Source organism: Marmota monax, unplaced genomic scaffold (genome assembly GCF_021218885.2).
Source record: "Marmota monax isolate L192 unplaced genomic scaffold, Marmota_monax_Labrador192_F-V1.1 WCK01_AAM20220418_F8-fsc00045, whole genome shotgun sequence".
Lineage (NCBI taxonomy): Eukaryota > Metazoa > Chordata > Mammalia > Rodentia > Sciuridae > Marmota > Marmota monax.
Window position 1 is genome coordinate 5,805,600 of NW_026692132.1, and position 23,669 is coordinate 5,829,268.

Below are 23,669 nucleotides of genomic sequence, written 5' to 3' on the forward strand. Positions count from 1 at the left end.
CATTGAGCAATAAAAAAGAAAAAGAAGTCAAACTCTAAAAAAAGGGAAAAAATATGATTTCCAGACTTAATCATACTACAAGTAGAAATGGCCAGTTTTCAGCAACAAAATTACAGGGCATACAAAGAAACAGGGAGGTATTGCCCATTCAAAAGAACAAAACACTGACAGAAATGGTTCCTAAAGAAACTTAGACATTGGACTAGAGAAAGTTCAAAACAACTGTCTTAAACATGCTAAGTTTAGAAATGAATAAAAGTCAAAATTCAACATATCAAAAATTATAAGATGTGGCCTAAGTGTGTGCAGCTCATTGGTAGAGCACTTGCCTAGCATTAGTAAGGCCCTGGGTTAGATCTGTAGCACCACCAAAATAAAAAAGAAATAATGAGATAAGGTAGCACTGATGGGAAATCTGTACCATAAACATCTCCAAATGAAAAAGCAGAAAGATCTCGATTCAGTTACCTGACTTCTTTATGAAATGAAAAAAAAAAAAAAAAAAGAGCATCCTAAACACAAAACTAACAGAAGAAAGGAGATAATGAGAGTGGAGATTAATAAAAAAAAAAAAAAAAAAAAAAAAACTTTTAAAAAGAATTAACAAAGCTAAAAATGCATTCTCTGAAAGGACAAGTTCCACATGATCTCACTCACATGTGGGCCATAAAAACGCTGATCTCATAATGTAAGTTGAGAATAGAATGGTGAATACCAGAGACCGGGGCAAGAGTCAGGGGCAGGGATGGACAGAAAAAGGTAGATAAATGGATACTAACTTACAGTTAGATAGGAGTAGAAGTTCTAGTGTGCTACTGCACAATAAGGTAACTATAGATAACAATTATATACTGTATATTTTTTAAAGCTAGAAGAATTTTTTCTTACAAAAAAAATGATAAATACCTAAGACAGATATACTTACTGATTTCAACACTGTACAATGTATACATGTATCAAAACATCACACAGGTACCCGCAAAAAATGTATAATTTTTATGAATTAATTTAAAAATTAATAGGTAGCTATAATATACATATTAAAAAGCAATATTTACAAAAATATATTCTGCCACCTATCTCTTAGAAGCATATAAACTTTCAGTTAAAAGAACTTGATAAACTGCTTATATATTGGTGAACATATTATTTACCTTTTGTTGATATAGTGAATCAAAGTATAAATAACATCTCGAAGAACAAAGGCCCAAGCTCCTCCTAAGCCACTTTTTATATCTTTTAGTAATAAACTAACAAAAAGGTGATATATTTTAAGAACTCTGTGCTTTTTATACACATTATTTGTCTCAGCTGCTTGCTCACATATGGCTAGAAGAATTTTCTGATAGGAATCCTAGAAAATAAATATACACTTAGTAAAACTCTTAAAATCACATATACTGAGTTATAACACATATTTTACAATACCTAAAATAACAATTTAAATTTAGGTTTGATAGTAAATGCAAAAAAGTACATTAAGATAATTACTATCTTAGAAGAAAGGTATTGCCAATTTGTTTAGGTTTCAGATAGTAAATTATAGTGTACTTTTATAAAAACACAAAATTCCAGCCTTACATGTAACAAATTTTAGTTAGTGTTGACAAATACATCAATTATAAATTTTGTCAAATGATTGCTTTCCTTTTTAAATTATTCAGATGATTTTTCATTTGCTTACTTTCCTTTTTTTTTTTTTTTTTTTTGTGGTTGTGGGGCTTTATGCATGTAAAGCAAGCACTCTACCAACCGAACTATGTCCCCAGCCCAACTTTCCTTTCTTTAAGATGTACTTACACAGATGTTCTAGCTGAATAAAGGAATTCTCTCACTAATTATTAGGGCAGAAATGTATACTTACAGGGTTTTTGGAAAGAATTTCTAAAATGCTCTTAAACTTGGTTTTATGACAATTGCTGATATAAGCAAATGTTGCTTTAATCACATGTGATGGAAAATAAGGTGGATTAGGAGCAGGATCCAAATCCCTAAAAAAAGAGTTAAAGGGGGAAAAATGCAGTCATAATTTTCAAATTATCAAGAAAAAAAGGTTTTGTTGATAAAGCAGTAAACTTCCAAAATGGAAATTTAGGGGGGGTGCCATGGATTGAACCCAAGGTCGCTTTACCACTGAGACTTTCAGCTCTTTTTTGATTTTATTTAGAGACAGGATCTCTCTGAGTTGTTTAGAGCCTCACTAAGTTCCTGAGGCTGGCTTTAAACTCTTGATCCTCCTGCCTCAACCTCAGGCTCCTGAGCCTCCCAGGTCACATGTGCCACAGTGATCCGCAAAACTCCCAAATTTTAAAACTATCTATTAAAAAAACTTATACTTTTAATAAAATAAAAAATGACACAGTCAATAAATATCAGAATATCTAAATGCATTTCAACCTGGGACTTAATCTTAACCAATTTACTTAAAATTATTTGCTTAATCTTTTTTATAATTAATGGCAGCTCCACGAATGAGCTCTAGTGTGACCTCATTTCAGGTTTGAGTTAAAGCTCTACTAGTATTATAAAAGCAATAGTATTTTAAGCTATGGCAATCTACTAGATAAGCAACATTAATTAGAATGAAATTACATATATCAAAGTACTTTGCTAGATATTATTACTGTTATGGTTTGGCTCTGGAATGTTCCCCAAAGGCTCACATGTTGAAGAATTAGTCCCCAATGCAACAAAGTTCAGAGATGGGGTTTGGGGAAGGTAATTGCATCATGAGGGCTCTGACCCCATCAGTGTATTAATAATTTGATGGCATTATTAGAAGTGGTGAAAACTAAAGGAGGTATACTGAGTTGAAGAAGTCAGTCCTTAACTATGTGCCCTTGGGGACTCTATTCTTGTTCCTGACCCCTTCCTCTCCCCTCTTTGGCACTGTTCTCCTTCTCCTCTCCGTCTGTTTCTCTGTGTCCTGGCTGTTATGAGCTGAGCAGTTTTCCTCTGCTGTGCCCTTCTGACACCATGTTCTGCTTCACTCAGGCCAAAAGCAATGAAGCTAGCCTGAAACAGACTGAAACCTCAAAAACCATGAGCCTTCTCTTCCCTAAGCTGATTTTATCAGGTGTTTGATTTTTTCACATTAACTAACATAATTACTACTTTATATGTTTAGCATGGTAGAACATATTTAAAAAAACTAAAGGATATTTTCTTTTTTTTTTTTGATATAAGGATTGAACTCAGGATTAATCACTGAGTAACATCCCATCCCTTTTTAAATTTTTATTTTGGGAAAGGGTCTTGATAAGTTGCTTAGAGCCTAAGTTGCTAAGGCTGGCTTTGAACTTGTGATCTTCCTGCCTCTGCCTCCAGAGATGCTGGGTAGGTATGTGCCATTACACAGTAAAGGGTATTTTCAAGCAGCTTCCAGTCAAGCGAGGAAAATAACTTGAACATTCATATGCAACCAAATGGGTTGAAAACTGCTCAGCTCATGACAGCCAGGACGCAGAGCTCACAGGTAATCACTTCAAATCAGAGGACCATTTTTAAAGAAACCAATTTTTTAAAAAGAGGACATGTCTAAAAACTGAAACAGACATCTGAATTTGTCAATCAATAAAAAAATCGGGGCTGGGATTGTGGCTCAGAGGTAGAGCACTCGCCTACCAAGCATGAGGCATTAGGTTCAATCCTCAATACCACATAAAAATAAAAAACAAAGATATTGTGTCCACCTAAAACTAAAAAATAAATATTAAAAAAAAGCATAAGGAATTTGCAAGTTGTGCCTCATTCTCTAAATTTAAAATGTACATACCCTGAAAAGTCACAGGCATCAGTGCTCTGGCTGGCACCAGAATCTGCTGTTTCATGTAACGACATCAATAATTCCACCACAATCTCTGGCAAATTACTAATAAATAAATGATCAATCTGCAAGGACACAAAATTAATTATATTTAATATTTTTATCTGTAACATTTAAGACAACACAAAGGGTTTACGTTATTCAGACATATAGCTAACTTATCTTTTTCTTCTTTTCAGCCAACCTGAAAACCATGAAATAGAGAAATTCTACCAAATAAAGCCTCCTTAATCCAATTCTGTAATTTTAAAGGATTATTTCAACTAAGACTTTGAATACAGCATTAAATTCCCCAAACTGATAATTCTCCTACCAAATTCCCTTCTGATCTATACTATACCTGAATCTGCATTTTTTAATATTTATTTTTTAGTTGTAGTTGGACACAATACCATTATTTTATTGATTTATATGTGGTGCTGAGGATCAAACTCTGCATGTGCTACGCAAGCGCACATGCAGCCCCAACCCCAGCCCCCCTCAATCTGCATTTTACTCTTGATTTATATGAACACTCACGGAACTTTACTCAGAAAAATTTCCAGGGACTATGATAATGCCAACTTTGTGCCCCAAATGACTTCTCCCCAGAACTCTACATGGGTGATATCCAAATTCTGAGGCTAGCTGCTACCTATATTCCTTTTCATCAATAGTAGACTAAAGCTGGGCATGGTGGCACACACCTGTAATCCCAGCTACTTGGAAGGCTGAAGTAAGTTCAAAGTCAGCCTGGACAACTCAGCAAGAACCTCTCTCAAAAATAAAAATAAAAAGGCAAGAAATAATTAAAATCAGAGCTGAAATCAATGAAATCGAAACAAAAGAAACAATTGAAATGATTGACAAAACTAAAAGTTGGTTCTTTGAAAAAATAAATAAGATTGACAGACCTTTAGACATGCTAATAAAGAGAAGGAGAGAGAAAACCCAAATTACTAGCATACGGGATGAAAAAGGCAATATCACAACAGACACTACAGAAATACAAAGGATAATTAGAAATTATTTTAAAAACTTATACTCTAATAAAATCCAAGATAGTGAAGACATCGATAAATTCCTAAAGTCATATGACCTGCCCAGATTGAGTCAGGAAGATATACACAAATTAAATAGACCAATATCAAGTGAAGAAATAGAAGAAGCCATCAAAAGATTACCAACCAAGGAAAGCCCAGGACCAGAAGGATATAAAACAGAGTTTTACAAGACCTTTAAAGAAGAACTAATACCAATAGTCTTCAATCTATTTCAGAAAATAGAAAAAGAGGGAGTACTTCCAAATTCATTCTATGAGGCCAATATCACTCTAATTCCATAACCAGACAAAGACACTTCAAAGAAAGAAAATTTCAGACCAATATCTCTAATGAACATAGATGCAAAAATCCTCAATAAAATTCTGGCAAATTGAATACAAAAACATATCAAAAAGATTGTGCACCATGATCAAGTGGGATTCAAGTTTGCTTCAACATATGGAAATAAATAAATGTAACTCATCACATTAATAGACTTAAAGAACCATATGACCACCTCCATAGACGCAAAAAAAAAAAAAAAAAAAAGCATTTGACAAAATTCAGCACCCCTTTGTGTTCAAAACACTAGAAAAACTAGGGATAACAGGAACATATCTCAACATTTTAAAGGCTATCTACGCAAAGCCTCAGGCCAACATCATTCTAAACCGAGAAAAACTGAAGGCATTCCCTCTAAAATCTGGAACAAGACAAGGATGCCCTCTTTCACCACTTCTATTCAACGTAGTTCTTGAAACACTGACTAGAGCAATTAGATAGATGAAAGAAATTAAAGGAATAACTATAGGAAGAGAAGAACTTAAACTAGCACTATTTGCAAACAATATGATTCTATACCTAGAAAACCCAAAAAACTCCAACAGAAAACTTCTAGAACTAGTAAATGAATTCAGCAAAGTAGGAGGATATAAAATCAACACCCATAAATCAAAGGCATTTCTGTATATCAGTGACAAATCCTCTGAAAAGGAAATGAACAAAACTACCCCATTCACAATATCCTCAAAAAAAATCCAAACCCAAACAAAAAAACTTGGGAATCAACGACAGAGGTGAAAGATCTATACAATGAAAACTGCAGAACAATGAAAAAGAAAACCTTAGAAGATGGAAAGATCTACCTTGCTCCTGGATAGGCAGAATTAATATTATCAAAATGACCATACTAACAAAAGCACTATACAGGTTCAATATAATTCCAATCAAAATCCCAATGGCATTCTTCATAGATATAGAAAAAGCAATCACGAAATTCATCTGGAAAAAGAAGAGATTCAGAATAGCTAAAGCAATCCTTAGCAGGAAGAGTGAAACAGGTGTTATCACTTTACCAGACCTTAAAGTATACTACAGAGCAATAGTAATAAAAACGGCATGGTACTAGCACCAAAACAGGATGGTAGACCAATTGGTACAGAATAGAGGACACAGAGACTAACCCACAAAATTACAACTATCTTATATTAGACAAAGGTGCCAAAAGCATGCACTGGAGAAAAGATAGCATCTTCAACAAATGGTGCTGGGAAAACTGGAAATCCATATGCAACAAAATGAAATTGAATCCCTCTCTCTCACCATGCACAAAAGTTAACTCAAAATGGATCAAGGATCTAGGAATTAAACCAGAGACTCTGCATCTAATGGAAGAAAAAGTAGACCCTAATCTTCATCACGTGGGGCCCTATAGGCCCCAACTTCCTTAATAAGACGCCTATAGCACAAGAATTAAAACTAAGAATCAACAAATAGGATAGATTCAAACTAAAAAGTTTTTTCTCAGCAAAAGAAATAATCTGTGAGATAAACAGGGAGCCTACATCTTGGGAGCAAATTTTTACCCCTCACACATCAGATAGAGCACTAATCTCTGGGGTATATAAAGAACTCAAAAAGCTAAGCACCAAAACAACAAATAACCCAATCAATAAATGGGCCAAGGACCTGAACAGACACTTCTCAGAAGAGAATATACAATCAATCAACAAATATATGAAAAAATGCTCACCATCTCTAGCAATCAGAGAAATGCAAATCAAAACAACTCTAAGATACCATCTCACTCCAGTCAGAATGGCAGCCATTATGAAGACAAACAATAACAAGTGTTGGTGAGGATGTGGGGAAAAAGGTACGCTCATACACTGCTGGTAGGACTGCAAATTGGTGCAGCCAATTTGGAAAGCAGTATGGAGATTCCTTGGAAATCTGGGAATGGAATCACCATTTGACCCAGCTATTCCTCTTCTCAGACTATACCCAAAGGACCTAAAAACAGCATACTACAGGGAAACAGCCACATCAATGTTTATAGCAGCATAATTCACAATAGCTAAACTATGAAGCCAACCTATATGTCCTTCAGTGGATGAACGCATAAAAAATTGTGGCATTTATACACAATGGAATATTACTCAGCACTTAAAAAGAACAAAATCATGGAATTTGCAGTTAAATAAGGGCATTAGAGAAGATTATGCTAAGTGAAGTTAGCCAATCCTAAAAAAACAAATGCTGAATGTTTTCCCTGATATAAGGAGGGTGACTCAAAGTGGGGTAGGGAGGGAGAGCATGGGAGGAAGATTATTTCTAGATAGGAAAGAGGGGTGGGAGGGAAAGGAAGCGGGAAGGGGAAGAGCAAGAATGGTGGAATGTGATGGTCATCATTATACAAAAGACATGTATGAAGATTTGAATTTGGTGTCAACATACCTTATATAGAGAGATATGAAAAATTGCGGTATATATGTGTATTCAGAATTGTTATGCAAAAAAAGAGAGTACATGTAAAATGGCATAATTTGGCGTGAACACACTTTATATACAGAATTACAAAAAATTGTACTGTATATGGGAAATAATGAGTGTAATGCATTCCACTATTGTCATGTACGTAAACAATAAGAAATAAAAATAAAGAACTGAGGCTATAGCTAAGTGGTAGACCACCTCTGGGTTCAATCCCCAGTACCATTAAAAAAAATGATAATAATAAATAAATCTATTATGTTATACCTCAGTCAATGAACGAACAGATAAGTGCTGACCAAACCTTTTTTGCCTTAAAGAAGTTAATATTTTAATGTAAGGTGCCTCAAATAATTTTCAAAGTGTATAAATTATTAATTTAATGTTAAATAAAATTGAGATTAGCAAGAATTTAACTTATGTCTCTAACTAAAAAAGCTAATAAATTATTTAATTTTTGCTTTTTATTCATTCATGTTTTCAATCAAGGTTTAATATAAATATCTTTCACTCCTAAACCTATCGTGATTCTGAAAATGGCTCTTTTGGTTTGAATACATTAAAAAAAAAAAGAGCATAACTAGGAGTACTCAGAAGTATAAACTGGAAGAATGAGCAGAAGAGGGTAGAGGCAAAGTATCTCTCCCAAATTACATAACCTCTGGAGTGCCAACATTCTGTTCCAACCCGCTTTTTCTTACCATCGGGGGAAAAAAAAAAAGACAAAAATTCTACCTTCATAGTGTTTATATTACAGTGGAAAAGACTGAAATTAAACAATGAACATAATCCAAAGTATATAATATGTTAGAAGAGAAACATTGTCAGCAAAAAATAAAAACCAGGGTATGGAACTTGGGATGGTACATTTCCTTTAAAAGTAAAACAACTTGAGACTAAAGAGGCACTGAAGATTTTCTATATACTGTTCAGAATTACTTGAATGTATCAACTAGCTGGCATTCATGCATTACTGTCAATTAAATTTTTAAAAGGCAGAAGCAGTTACATTATTTTTCTTATTAAAAGCCTGGTTTCTTTTTCTTTTTCTCTTTATTTTTGATTAAAAACATTTTCACACATTTTAAAGGCTAATCAAAAGGAGAGATCACCATACAACAAAACAAAACAAATTCATGGGTCAGCTAAATAGTAATTATAAGCTAAATTTAACTTATAAATAATGAATACATACATAGCCTTAAATTTTAAAGTTTACATCTGACATCAATTAAGGAAAAAAAGGTAAAAGTTGAGGCCATACCTGTTTTCCCAATAGGTTTTCCCCTTTAAGCATATCATAGACCTTGGTAGCATTCTCTCTTTGTTGTGCCATCCTACTGTCTCCTACACCCTCATAAGCAAAATAAGGAAGAATATTTACAAGAATCTTTGGGAAGCAGTCTATCAGAAGACTTTTCCAATCTTCTTGAATCTGATTAGCAATGGACTTAACCTCATCAAAACAACTTCTAATCACCAGATGTGGAATCAAAACCTTATAACAAGATCTAAAAACATAAAATTTAAAATATAGGTTATATATCTTTTCAAAGTCCTTAAAATAATAATGGGCTTTAATACACTCAGCATTAGGGCATCCCTTTACATCATTAAGCATTCCTACTTTAAATTTTATAAAAGGAGAAATAAAGTTAAGTAAATTACAAAGCCACATAAAGAAACAGAGCTTAGCTTACACCACCCTAGTTCTGTGATCAAAAAAGTGGGACTTTATATATATATATTTCTTATATATAATCAACTTAATGCAAAATTATTGTGAAAATGAAATGTGAAAGCAATTTATGAATTCAAAGAACAGATGTAAAATATTGTTGTCACCAAAAGATATGAATGATAAGGACCACTAAATTTACTACTGTCTGTATATCCTTCTTAAAGGCAACTATCTACATACAAAAAGCTCTATTAGAGACCTCAAAAAATCCTTAGCACAGAGCATGTTCAATAAATATGAGATGACATCCCATAATCCTGATGCTTAAATATTACTTTTCAGTTGTATCAAACCTCTTCATTTTCAAAAATTTCTGTTAGAAGTAGTAAAATGAATTCTTTCACATTAAACTTCTAAATCTAACAGGTAACAATGATTAAACAGTCTATTGTCAAATAACAGAGAAGAAAATCAAGGCTGAAATAATCAGCCACTAATAATTTATCTTTGATCTTTTTCCAAATGCAATATTATCAAGTATTAAAGCCAAAAAGGACTTTTAGGGTTTCCTTGTTTAACTCCTGTAGAGATTAAAATACCAAAGCACAGAAGTTATTTACACAACTTACTCAAAGTTACACAGTTGGTTACTGGCCCAGACAGAACCAGATTAAAAAGTCTGGTTTCTTGTGTCACTGGATTTAGAATCTGATTCTAGGACTTCACATAATGAGCTTTAATATACAGATTCTAAATCCAGTGACACCCTTCAATACATTTTCAAACAAGTTGTCTCAATTTTCAAACTATGCAGCCTCCTACCATTGTCTGTGGAACTATAGGAAGTGGAGGACAGGGGAACTGCCAAACCCTGTTACCTAACTTTCAACATATTTCTCATATGCCATACATAAACCTACCTATAGAAATCTTCAACATTTGTGTAGTTCAATAAAATAAAAGGAAAAGAAGATAAGCTATATTCAGTGTCTTGAAGATTTAGCCATTCCAAAACCAGGTAATCTAAATGAGAAGCCATGAAGTCTTCTAAATTTCTATATCCAAAAGTTTCAGAAACTTTCTCCAAAACCTATACAAACCCAAAAAGAAAATGAATAAAAATATAAAAATGTTATAATTTCCAACATTAACAACATATCAAAGGAAGTTCTAAGGTAAAATTATTCTATCTTAAATCCAAATTTATAAAAATCTAAACATTATATACCACTTATAATAGTTGTAAAATATAATGGTATACTTAAAAAAAAAAAGAACTTAACACTGAGAGGTAAAAGGTTGATTCATCTAAGACTGATTGCCTATAGGAAAGTCTACTATAAAACTCCATGGAAACCATGGTGGTAGAATGAGAAAATGTGTATCGGTCCATATTTATCAAATAAAAATCTGCAACAGGAAGGATGAGAACTGCTAAACCATTCTGAGGTAGTGGAACAGGGAAGGGAGCCACATTCTATAATACTAAACTGATCTGAGTGTAAGGTTTGGATACAGTCCTCTTTTCCTAATCTTGTAACCTAAAAGCCCCAGAGTCTTAGCATTTGACTTCTGGCCTTGTCAGATCCCAATGTGTTGCCCCAGAATCTACCACGCAAAACCAACTGATACTGCTCCTATCTCCATGTATTTCCCTCAATGAGTGCTACTCCAGAGTGCCTAATCTTGCAGTGATGGATCATTCACCTTTTGGTTCAGTGAATGCCTCACAAAATGCTCTTAAACTAAGTGTAAGAAATCACACTGCATACAAATGAATATACCATTTAAAAAGTTATTAAACTGCTTTCTAACACACCAAACTGAAAAAATAAAATTGTTTCCAAGTCTTAAATAAGTGCCACTTTAAAAATCCAATTTTAACCTTTTTAATTTAAGGTTATCCAGGAGAACAGGAATGCAGCTCAATTGTAGAGCACTTGCCTAACATGTGAAATCCTAGGTTTGATCCCTAGCACCATAAAAAGCAACAACAAAATTATACAAGGAAGAGTACAATAAAAATATCCAGACACACATACCTTTTTCACAAGGTGAGGTTCTAATCCATTCTCTTTCACAGATTTGCAAAGGGCAAACAAAGCCTGTTTTTCACAGATAGGGCTACAGTATAAAACCGCAGCTATCATCATCAGTAAAACAGATTTTCTATTATAAATCTCATCTACAAGTTCAGCGTTCTCAGCACTGTGGGACTGCCAAAGTATCATAAAGACAATATTATAAATATTTAAACATTACAAATGAATCAACCAGGCTAAAATCAAAGTACTCCATAACATCATCCAAACAGCTTATGAATTTAAAATTCTAAAGTGATGGGGTAAAGAGCAGAGATTTAAGAAAATGTGTTTCTACAGTGAGGAAGACTGCTCTTCCTAAGATCTTATGGAGAATATTAACAAAGAAAACAATGTTTCATTGAGGTATAAAGTAATTTTTGAAAAATGGAAAAAAGAAGGTGAGAGACATTAGAAGCTCTTTTTCAACCACCAAGTTTTACACTTAGGCTGATTTTTATCCTTCTAATACCTTAATATCAGCATTTTACACTTTTAAAAATACTGCTACCTATATTATCAAAGGGAACAATAAAATCATGCAACTAGATAGAATGACATATGCTTTTAATTTAATTTTCAATTACTATAAAATCTCAACAGGCATATATATATATATATATATATATATATATATATATATATATTACTAGTTAAATCTGGTATAAGTTTCTCTTCATATTTAGAAAATCTGCTGATCATAGTTCTATATTTTGGTACAAGAATAACTAAGAATCTAATTCCTCTACTAAACAGCAATCACTGACATGTTTGAAAATAGCAATGAACTTTCCACTAAGTCAAGACACAAACCTGTATACTCCCTATTTGAATCAAATGTATGATATGTCAAGATCATTGTATTGTCTTGAGCAACTAATTAATAAAAACTACACTAAGATTTCAACTCACGCCAGTCAGAAAAAAATAAATAAATAAAAATAAATCTATTTTTAGGGTTGGGAGTAGCTCAGTGGTAGAGTGCTTGTCCAGCTATCATGAATAAGAACCGAGGATTTGAAAAAAAAAATTCTACTGTTAGAACCAAATCCAAAATTTTAGCAGTCCTTTAAAAAATACAGAAGATCTAAGTTCTTCCATAAACTTTGTTCAAGACTATGCTTTTTATTAATGAAGTGTAAGAGAATTTGGTTGTTTTTAACAATTATCACAATTCATATTGTGATCTTCAGATATAAAACTTCTTATGTCTATTAATGTACAGGAAGAGAATAAAAGGTGGGCAGGGGAGATACTGGGAAATGAAATAAATCAATTATGTTATACACATGTAAAAATATGCCAAAATGAAACCAATATTTTGTATAATTAATATGCACCAATTTAAAAATTCTTGATTTTTTTCTAAAACCTGGTACTGGGGATCAAACCCTAGGCCTCACACATGCTAGGCAAGCATTCTACCACTGGAGTTCACTTCTAGTCTAGGTCTCTTTATAAATGAACTATCAGATCAGTATTTTCCTAATAATGGACTAATTTAAAATGTACAGTATATGTTATCTCTATCTAGTTTTACACTATCTATACTCATTTTTCCAATCTACTGAAATCCTTTTCTGAATTCATATTCTTTAATTCAACTATCCATTTCAGTTTCCTGTTATCACAAATTAGATAGTCTCTTAGTTAACCACCTTAAGTCCTTTTCAGAAACAAATCAGGGCAAAAATAAATGAATAAGTATGATCATTAAGATAATTTTTACCATTTTAAGAAAAGTGTTCTACAGAGAAATGTGAAAATCAAAGGTTTCACTAAAAAAAAGCTAATTTCGATTTTGTGTTAGAATAATACTCTCTTAATTAATTCTTAACCAGATCTTACACAAAAGAGTTTCTTAAATCAGAAAAAAAAACAAGGAAGTCACTTAAACTCTCATTAAAAGTTGGTTAAATTTTATTTTTCCCCACAAAAACACTACAGATAAGCTGAAACAAAAGAAACTAAAATTATTTGACTCATTGTGGCATATAAATAATTTCATTAAAATCACATTTGTCTTATAACCTTTATGTTATAAACTACTGGACACAAACTGTCTTGTGCCAAACTTGGTAAAGTAATATGTAGGATATTCATAGAAAGTATGAGATAATAGCAAATATATTACTAAAATTACCACTTCTCTCAGTCCTTCTTGAGCTTTCAGATATGCATTTTCAAAAGCTGTCTGCTGAAGCTTGTATGGAAGTGCTTTCAATAACCTGGAACAATCTCCTCCTTTCATATCCTGAAATAATCTTATTAAAAAATGCAAAACTGAAATAATTCTTAAAATTTCAAACACTACTTTACAAAGCATATAATAAAACAAAAACAAATCACTCTGTGATATAAACATACTAGTACTTTCTTCAAGATTAAATCTGAGGAGCCAGGCACAGTGGCATATACCTATAATCCCTAGGGCTCGGGAGGCAGAGGAAGTCGGATGGAGAGTTCAAAGCCAGCTTTGGCAACTTAGTAAGGCCCTAAGCAACTCAGAGAGACCCTATCTCTCTATAAAATTTGGTCTGGGGATGTTGCTCAATGGTTAAGCACCTTTGGGTTCAATCTCCAGTACAAAAAAAAAAAAAAGATTAAATCTGAGTCCATTTAAAGAGGTTTGATCATCTGCTTAGTATTAAGACCTTGAATACATAATCCACTGTCTCCTAATGAGTAAAGAGGGTCCCAAAATATCTTTTAACTATTGCCCAAATTTGAACACTGAACTCAAAGAGCCACAGAAGATAACTGTTCTCTTATCAAACACCAACCAGAAGAATCTATAAATTCCTGTGTAAACCTGTTCTAATATTTAATCATCCTGAAAGTGGGTAACTTAATACCCTAATGTTCCATTTAAATTTCACTTTATGTGAGAGAGAAAAGTTGATTAGTGCCTTAAGCCAACATCCACATGGTTAAGACAACGTTTTAATCAACTTTGTCCTTTACACTTTTTAGTAATTTTTGGTATTTCTGATTCCTTCAGTTTCTCTATCCTCTCTCAAAACAGCCCAACATTAAATATCTAACAAGTGAAAAACTCAAAATCAACAAATGCTTCTTTCATGTCATTACTGAATTTCTACTTTTTAATCTAAGAGATTTTTGTTTTCCATGCCACTACTGCACTGCTATATTACATTTAACATATGGTTCTATGTAACCCCAGACCTTTAACTTCAATACATAAATTTTCTACCCTTTACCCATAAAATGCAATAAAGATTTTAAGTACTATACACATTCACTAGTAATCCTTACAACACTCTACAGTCTTACTAAAAAGAGTTCAAAAACTGAGGAATTAGACACAGAATCTAGTTGATAAAAACAGTACTGTCAGCATATTCAGATTCTGGATACCTTACTTCTAATACTTGTTATGTTACTGCTAGAGCAATTTCTTTAAGGTAATTTTCAATTATTGATCACTTACTTCTGAATAGTTAAATAACTCAAATGACTTTCAGCTTGATTTACCTAAAGCAGCATGTCATTTCTTTTTCAAATACTTTCATTTACTTTACCAATTGTTACCAACTTTCCACATGCCAGATATTGTTTCAGATGCTGAAGTACAGCAATGAATAGAACAGACAAAAATCAATGCCTTCTAGGAGTTTATACCCTAGTGGAATAGGGAAATGTATTGAAACATTATTTCAAGTGGTGACAAATTTTATAGAGAAAAATAAAGCAGGAAAGTGCTTTCTTTATAGGGATTGCAACAGGAGGCATTTATAGGTAGGTTGCAATTTAGAGTTTAAAAATCCCATGCAGTCCTTAGGAAATTAATATTTGTTTATCCAAGTACTCAAACATATCAGATCCCTCTAATAAAATCATTTCAGTGCCAAACTGTATGTACACCCCCAAAATATATAATTGTAATTAGAACAATGTGAAATATGCTATCATTTTATAAACTCACATAAAATCTTGGTAACATACATTCTATACTTCTCATAAGTGGTAGTATATACACTTCACTCAAGTCAATGGCTTATGTTAGTGAGCTACTTTATCTCTCTAAGCCAGAGTTTTCATTTTTAAATCAAAGAAAATAATAGTATCTAAATGATAGAACTGTCATTATTTTCTCTATAGCATTTAAGAGAAAATACAAAGGGTAGGCACACAGGATATTATACTCAGAAGTGAACTGTGACTGTACTAGATTTTGCATTGCTAACTGCAGCATTCAAAACACTTCAGGAAAACCTAATCATTACCTATTAATTGACTCTGCAGCCAACATTCGAACTTGGTGATGTTCATCAGCAAGAAATTGTGGAAATACTTCATTTACAGGGAAGTCTTTTCCCATTACATTAAGAATAGCCCATTTTGAATAAGGATCAGCCTATTCAAGTGGGAAGAGAGAAACTAAGGTTAAATATGAAACATTAAAGAGAAAAATCACTAACAGAAATGAAGTCTGGGGCTGGAACTGTCGCTCAGTGGCAGAGCACTTGCCGAGGCATGGGTTCAATCCTTAGCACCACATAAAAATAAAAACAAATAAAGCCATTCTTAAAAAAAAAAAAAAAAAAAGAAAAAAGGAAAAGCCATTCTACCCATCTATAACTACAAAAAATTTTTAAAAAAGGAAATGAAGTCTGATTTAAAATTTTAATGGTGATCTTACTAATAATATGAAATAGCTCACCTCAAGCAGAGTTTTAAGGCACTTCACAAGTGCAATCCTTACAGAGAATGTACACTTCTTTTCCTTTGTTAGATGCCTAAAATAAAGTAAAATTTTCCATGTCAAATAACCATTTCAATAAAAGCAGTCAGAAAAATCGCTAGATATTAAGGTTATTATAGGTCACTTCCAAAATTTCTTTCTTTGCTACTTAACTCTCATTACACGGAACATGCTAAAGTACTTGCCTTTCCAAAAATTCTAGCTAAAAGAAATCAGTTTGAAAATGAATTTGTTTTAGTGTATATTATTTGTCTTATACAATTATGTCTCAATTTGGAGCTATCATCTTGAGTTAACCACATTATAAACTTTATAAACAGTTTTTTTATAAACAGTTTTTAAAATTTCATTTTTGATTTTTATATCAGAGATTTCAAAACCATATTCTACAATAATTAGGAAGTCCTTATCAAATAGTCTGAGGGCTTTAAGTTATATATATATATATATATATATATATATATATATATATATATGCTCTTCTATAAACTTCATGGTGTTATCTCAGACCATTACAATATGCATGAAATAACCAGTTGACAAGGCAAATTGCTACACTTTGGGGAAAATGAACAATTCAGTTCATTTAAGTTCACTGCATTTTCTTTATTCACCAAACACGTCAAACTATTAAATGATTCTAAATTTGCAGAGAAATATGCTCAATGTTTAGAAAGTCAAGTTCTATGAAGAAAAAAAAATGTTCTTTAAGAAATTAAGGGGATAAACACAAATTACATTCTTTTTTATTAAAAGATGAACATAATCACAGAGAATCAGAAGAAATCACTAATGTAGAAATGCTAAGTTTGAATTTGAATCCAGAGGAAGCAAAAGAAAATCAACAAATCTACAAAACAGATTACACCTACCAAAATGCTCCAATCACTGTAAGGAACTGTCCTTGTGCATCCCTTGTGTGCTCAGTGTCCATATAGCCTTGACTTAGGTTTGTCACAATAGGAAGGACATGGTTTAAAATTGTTTTACAAACATCTTGGTCACGACGATGCAAAGAACACACACTGCTGTGGTGGAAAAAAAGAATTCCCTTTATAAGTTTAGCAGAACCCAATAAATTTAAGGTGGACATAACATGTGGTTTTAATTTCTTACGATAGTGGCTTCAGAAGTTCAACAACATCTTCCATTGGCAAAGGATGTTCTTTTCCAGGAAGTTCCTTTAAAAGCACTAGGTACTAAAATGGTATAGGGGGAAAAATAGCTTTTTTATCCTCTTTAAAAAGCATAAATATACACACATACACACAGTTTAAATATAAATTCATTTGTACACGTACACATGCAAAGCTGTAAATATTTTTAATACAGCATATAAGAAAAAAGGTTTCAAACAGGGTTCTCTTATCAAATAGGGTTCAAATTCATGGTGTATGCATATATGTAACTAACACAGTAAATCAAATTACTCTGTAGAACTCAAAATGAAAAAAACTAAAAACATAAATCCTAGACAACAACATTAATTTGTATATTATAAAAACCTGGCTTTATATTCTGGGGACTTGAACCCTCACCCATAAAATGGACACATATTACTTAAACAGCCAGACAACTGTGAGGTTTAAAGAAAATAACCATAAAGGTGTAGCCTTTATACTGGGAATTCAATAATTAATCATTATTATCATTGTTGCAATTAAGATATTAAAGCAAGAGCCTGAAACTATATTATGTCCCTATACTCCCAAGATAATGGTTGGTGTAAGAGTAAAATGGTTAAAAATTACTCAATTAATAAATTTTGGAAAGCAGAGATAATTATGTACAGGAAAGAAGTACCCTGATCTATCTTCCTATATGGCAACCATGTATGGGTCTACATGGTAGCATGGATACAAAGGACTGGGTAACAACTACTAGTTAGAATGGCAGTGATGAAACCAAGCATACACCTGTAATCACAGTTACGCAGGATGCTGAGAGACAGTATCTCAAATTCAAAACCAGGCTCAGCAACTTAGGCCCTAAGCAACTTAGGTAGACTCTATGTCAAAATAAAAAATAAAAAGCTGGGGATATAGCTCAGTTGCAAAGCACCTCTGGGTTCAATCCTCAGTACCAAAGGATTGATAGTGATAACTAGGCAACCAGTTTTTGAGAGCTGCCAAATATTTCCTATATACACTAGAAAAATCTTAAGAGACTTTTTTTCTCTTTATCATCTGTATATAGAAAAATATTTCTTATCTCTTGGCAGATATTAACAAAGAAAATTAAATGATCCTTTTCTTTTTAATTTTCTGGTGGTACTAGTATTTAACCAAGGGGTACCCTACCACCGAGGTACATTCCCAGTCCATTTTTTAAAAATTTGAGACAAGGTCTTGGTAAATTGACCGTTAGCCTTGAAACTGGATCCTCCTGCCTCAGCCTCCCAAGCAGCTGGGATTACAGGTATGCAGTACCATACTGGTCCTTTTCAATATTTAAATGAGAGTTGTATGTGATGGTACTGACTATCTTGAAATGACTTTAAACATCAAAGTGTCAAGAAAAGCATGTAACCCTTTCCTTGGTCAAGGAAATAGGAAACTAATAAATACAACTATGTGTGTGTATAACCTCGTCTCAAGCCAATCCTGTAGGGAGTCTGGCAGGGTCAAACCAGGGACTCCAACAAGATACAACCGAACCTGTTTGCTAGGGCTAGAGGTTCAATGTGCATGTTCATTAAGAATAAGAACATGGTCAAGATTCCATCAGGGACTCAATATGCATGTCTGACGTAAGGAGGGACTCATCAGGTGTGTTTGTCAAACTTACAATAACTGAAGACATAACCTGGGGACCCAATCAGCAGCTACTCTGTGTCAAGGGTTCTACCCAAATGTTCACAAAAACTGGGTTTAAGGAAATAGTCCACATGGTCAGGAAATTAGTTATAAATAAGGTTACTCAGTAAACTACTAAATGTATATGGGAAGCCAGGACTTTTTACTGCCAGAAAAGGTACTACAAATTTGGACAGAGAAAAATAAACAAACCCTATAATGATGAACTAGAATACAGAGATCCATCAATAATATCAGGTCAAAGGTAAAATGCAAACTTCAAACATAATGTTATGTGCTATTTTTACACTCAGCTTCAGATTCATTTAAGTTTTCAAAGGCACTATGTGATTCTTACACGTCAGGTTACTGTATTAGTCAGCAATACCAGATTGAACTGAAGAGCTTCTTTGTACTACTTGACTCACCATGTGGAGATGAAGAGATTTAGTAGGATCTAGTATGCTAGAATCAATTAGCATTAACAATTTTCTCCTTATATCAGCTGCTCTAAATGATACAGGATTGGCTTGAGACGAGGTTACACACATACACAAGAACTTGAGCATGTCTAAAAGAAGTAGATCTTGCTTTGACAGATATTCTTCAGCTAACGGATTCATGGCACCTAAAAAACCAAAAAGCAAACAAAATTCCTTCACTCTAAGAGGCACATTAGTCACATACTTTGAGTACTAATTCAAACATCCAACTTCCCAGTGTGCAAATAATCTATCGTGGGATTTTACTTCTTTATTTTAAATTCTTCCCATGAAGAACAAAATAGGAAACTAATAAATACAACTAAAATCAGAAAAACCAAAAAGTATAAAGGAACAATCTTAACAGACTCAAAGAAAAAATAAAAGCATAAAGTTGATACCAGTGACACCTTTTCTAATGCCAAATTATTATAAAGAGGTAAAAGAAATCCAAAGCAGTAAAGATGTATTTACCAACAGTACTTTGGCTCTCCCCAGAATCACTTGCATCACTCACACTATCAACAGGGTAATCTTTAAAAAGATCCATGGAAGACAAATCCTCTACCTCCTTTAGATTTTCATCAGTATCATCATTCATTGAGTTTACCTCTCCATGGTCAAGTGGCTTTCTGATAAAGGATGCCTTCAAACAAGAGAAATAAAGATATTCAAGTTGGCTTCTTTCAGAATCATGGTGTAGTTAAAATTCACCCGATTGAAAATTCACAGGAAAATGGGTATACAAACTATGTCTAGATAACAGAATAATACACAAATTTTTAAAATAATTTATTACATTAAGAAGTCCTACAATTCCATTGTATTTGAATACCATATTACCACTTTGTAGCCCATAAATAACTATAACTAAAATTTAAATACATAAAAATGAAATTTAAAGAAGTTTTATGTAATTCCCAAAATTAATGGGGATGTGGGGAAAAAACATAAACTGTTACGACTTTTGGAGGACAATGACAACATCCTTCGAAAAGTAAAATTCAGCCAGGCGCAATGGCACATGCCTGTAATGCCAGCGGCCTGGGAGGCTAAGATAGGAGGATCGAGAGTTCAAAGCCAGCCTCAGGAACCATGAGGCATTAAACAACTCAGTGAGACCTGGCTCTAAATAAAATACAAAATAGGGGGGATTCCAAGATGGCGGGGCAGAGGGAGGCAGCATTCTGTGTTGCTCTGTAACCCAGATTTCAGCTACTCGGAATACTGCATCTCAGAGAGTGTAAGAGGACCCCTATTCAGCTGATTTCCGCACTAATCACCAGTGCTGTGACCCCCAGTGAAGGGCTCAGAGCCTCAGCATTTGAGCAGGACTCCAGGCCCATGACTCCCGAAACCCAAAACCCACAGTGCTAGCCCATGCACAGCTCGCAAGTGCCTTAGCAGAATCACCTATCAGCACTTCTGCAGAACTCCAGACTGCTCCGTTCCCACACAGGTCACTTAGCTACTACCTATCCACAGCACAAGCCACTCCCCAGCTCCCCCCACCTCACCAGACACCCAGGCACTGAAAGCAGACCGCCTCCATCTTTGAGAACCATTCTCACCATATTTGGTGGGGGCAGCTCTCAGATCGGATCTCCATCTGGCCAGGTACCAAGTATCCAACTCCCCCCCACCACCACCAGTGGCGATAACTCGGCACAGTGACCACCAAACACAAAAACAGCTCTTAGTTGCACAGGTGTGCAGTGTGACCAGGGCACCACCCACCTAGTGTGAGCCGTGGTGTGAGAGGTCTTGCAGTTGGGAAATGCTAAGTGAGAGAAACACGGGACTAAAGTTTGGAGCCTAAAAGACCAGAAACTGGGAAATCCCCAGGCAAGAGAGGGAGATAATACCAGGTGCTCAAGTCAGACAAGCAGTCCCAAAAAGAGACCTGTGAAGTGCAATCTATCTGCAGGGACTGGTGGGTGGCACTCTCCACTTCCAGAGGACCTACATGAGGACCAGTCTTCCCATCCTGGTTACCTACACCATGCTGAGGGCAGAGACACCAGCTTGAAATAGACAACCCCACCTATTAGATGAGAAGAGAAACAGAAACGATACGGATCTCTAAAACTAGCAAAAACCCTGGTTTCTTCTTTCAAGAATTTTATTTTCTCTTTTTCTTCTACCCCTCTATCCTCCAGCCCTCACATCCCCAACATATGTGAAATGAAGAACTTTGCATGAAATAGGATTTTGAGGGCTGTGTCATCTGAATAATATAATATAGCAGTATTGTATATGCCCCCCTTTTTTCAATTCTTTCTTCTTTCCTTTTATTTCCCCCTCCAAATTTTGCTATTTTAACATCCTGCATTTTTCTTAATATATATATGTGTTTGTTTTATGTACTCTACTGTCTATCCACATAATTGTCTACCCTAAATTACTTCCTGTTTATTTTCTTGCTACTAACCCGCTTCATTAGATTTCTCTTTCACATTTCCTAAGATATATTAACTCTCTATCCTCACATCCTTCCTCCTCAGCATATTTTCCTACGCCCCACCCTGAGTTCATTGTTCAGGGTCAGAAACTGTAAATCTTTTTATAAAACTACTGTTTATATTTTAGATAATAATTGAATCCAACATCTCTGTATATTGAGACTAAACTGTAAACATCTCAATAACAACAAATTGTTCATAGGTGATATATTGTTGATATTGGATCTGTTAACATTGTCCTTCCTCACAAATGAGGGATCTTGGAACCTTACAAACGCACTACAAACCTACAGGGTAAAAACAATAATACCCTGACCCACAGAGGTAGAAAGGAAGACACATGAGCAACATGAAAAGACAAGGGAAGAAAGTATCCCAAACACATAGAGACACCATATCATTAGAATCATTGGCAGCCACAGCAGAAAAAAATGACAGAGAAGAGTTCAGAATACATATGGTTAAAATGTTCTGTGATCTCAAGGAAGATATAAGAGAGCAAATACAAGCAGTGAAAGATCACGTCAACAAGGAGCTACATAAGCAAATCCAGGAAGCAGAAGATGACCTCAACAGGGAGATAGAGGTTCTAACAAAAAAAAAAGAAAAAAAGAAACTAAATAGAAATCATTGAAATGAAAGAAACAATAAACCGAATTAAAATCTCAAATGAAAGCATCACAAACAGAGTAGACCACTTGAAGATATATAATCTTAAAAAGAACGTAGACCACACAGTCATAAAGGTAAGAAACCACAAGCAAAACATTCAAGAAGTATGGGATAGCGTAAAAAGACCAAATTTAAGAGTTATTGGGATAGAGGAAAGTATGGAGGTCCAAACCAAAGGAATGAACAATCTATTCAATGAAATAATATCAGAAAACTTTCCAAACATGAAGAATGAATTGGAAATCCAAATTCAAGAAGCTAAAGGACACCAAATGTACAAAATCACAACAGATCCACACCAAGGTATATTATATAAAAAAGCCCAACCCACAGAATAAGAGAATTTTAAAAGCCACAAGAGAAAGAAAAACCAATTAGGATAACGGCAGATTTTTCAACACAGACTATGAAAGCTAGAAGATCCTAGAACAACATATATCAAGCTCTGGAAGAAAATGGTGCCAACCAAGAATCTTGTATCCAGCAAAATTAAGCTTCAGATTTGAAGATGAAATAAAAACTTTCCACAATAAACAAAAGTTAAAGGAATTTATAGCTAGAAAACTGGCACAATAAAACATCCTTGGCAAAATAATTCATGAAGAGGAAACGAAAAACAACAATGAAAATCAGCAGAGGGAGGTAGTACCATAAAGGAAAAACTAGTCAAAGAAGAAAATCAAGTCAAGTTAAACAACAAAAGTAAACAAATATGGCTGGTGATACAAACTATGTCTCAATAATAACCCTGAATGTTAATGGCTTAAACTCACCAATCAAAAGACATACACTAGCAGACTGGATTAAAAAAAAGACCCAACAATATGCTGCCTTCACGAGACTCATCTGATAGGAAAAGACATGCACAGACTGAAGATGAAAGGTTGGGAAAAATCATACCACTTACATGGACTGCTAAAGCAAGCAGGGGTTTCCATCCTTGTATCAAATAAAGTAGACTTTAAGCCAAAGTTAGTCAAAAGATGGACATTACATACTGCTCAAGAGAATCATACACCAACAAGACATAATAATCATAAATATATATGCCCCAAACAATGTTCATCAAACAAACTCTTCTCAAGTTCAAGAGTCAAATAGACCACAACACAATAATTTTGGGTGACTTTAACACACCTCGTTCATCACT

At 33.9% G+C, this 23,669-nt stretch overlaps 1 protein-coding gene across 5 annotated transcripts in view; it reads right to left on the reverse strand.

The window, feature by feature from the left end:
• The window catches only part of Atm (ATM serine/threonine kinase), a 154,059-nt gene that overhangs the window by 88,405 nt on the left and 41,985 nt on the right, over positions 1–23,669 (reverse strand). For all 5 annotated transcript variants that reach the window (XM_058586520.1, XM_046466355.2, XM_046466346.2 and 2 more), the window contains exons 17-29: positions 19,860–20,031; positions 19,332–19,531; positions 17,225–17,307; positions 16,981–17,136; positions 16,067–16,142; positions 15,630–15,760; positions 13,526–13,646; positions 11,344–11,517; positions 10,222–10,391; positions 8,885–9,131; positions 3,776–3,891; positions 1,865–1,991; positions 1,155–1,354 (exon numbers count right to left, since the gene is read on the reverse strand). In XM_058586520.1, coding sequence (XP_058442503.1) covers positions 1,155–1,354; positions 1,865–1,991; positions 3,776–3,891; positions 8,885–9,131; positions 10,222–10,391; positions 11,344–11,517; positions 13,526–13,646; positions 15,630–15,760; positions 16,067–16,142; positions 16,981–17,136; positions 17,225–17,307; positions 19,332–19,531; positions 19,860–20,031 — 1,973 coding nt within the window. The remainder of the gene's footprint in view (positions 1–1,154; positions 1,355–1,864; positions 1,992–3,775; positions 3,892–8,884; positions 9,132–10,221; positions 10,392–11,343; positions 11,518–13,525; positions 13,647–15,629; positions 15,761–16,066; positions 16,143–16,980; positions 17,137–17,224; positions 17,308–19,331; positions 19,532–19,859; positions 20,032–23,669) is intronic.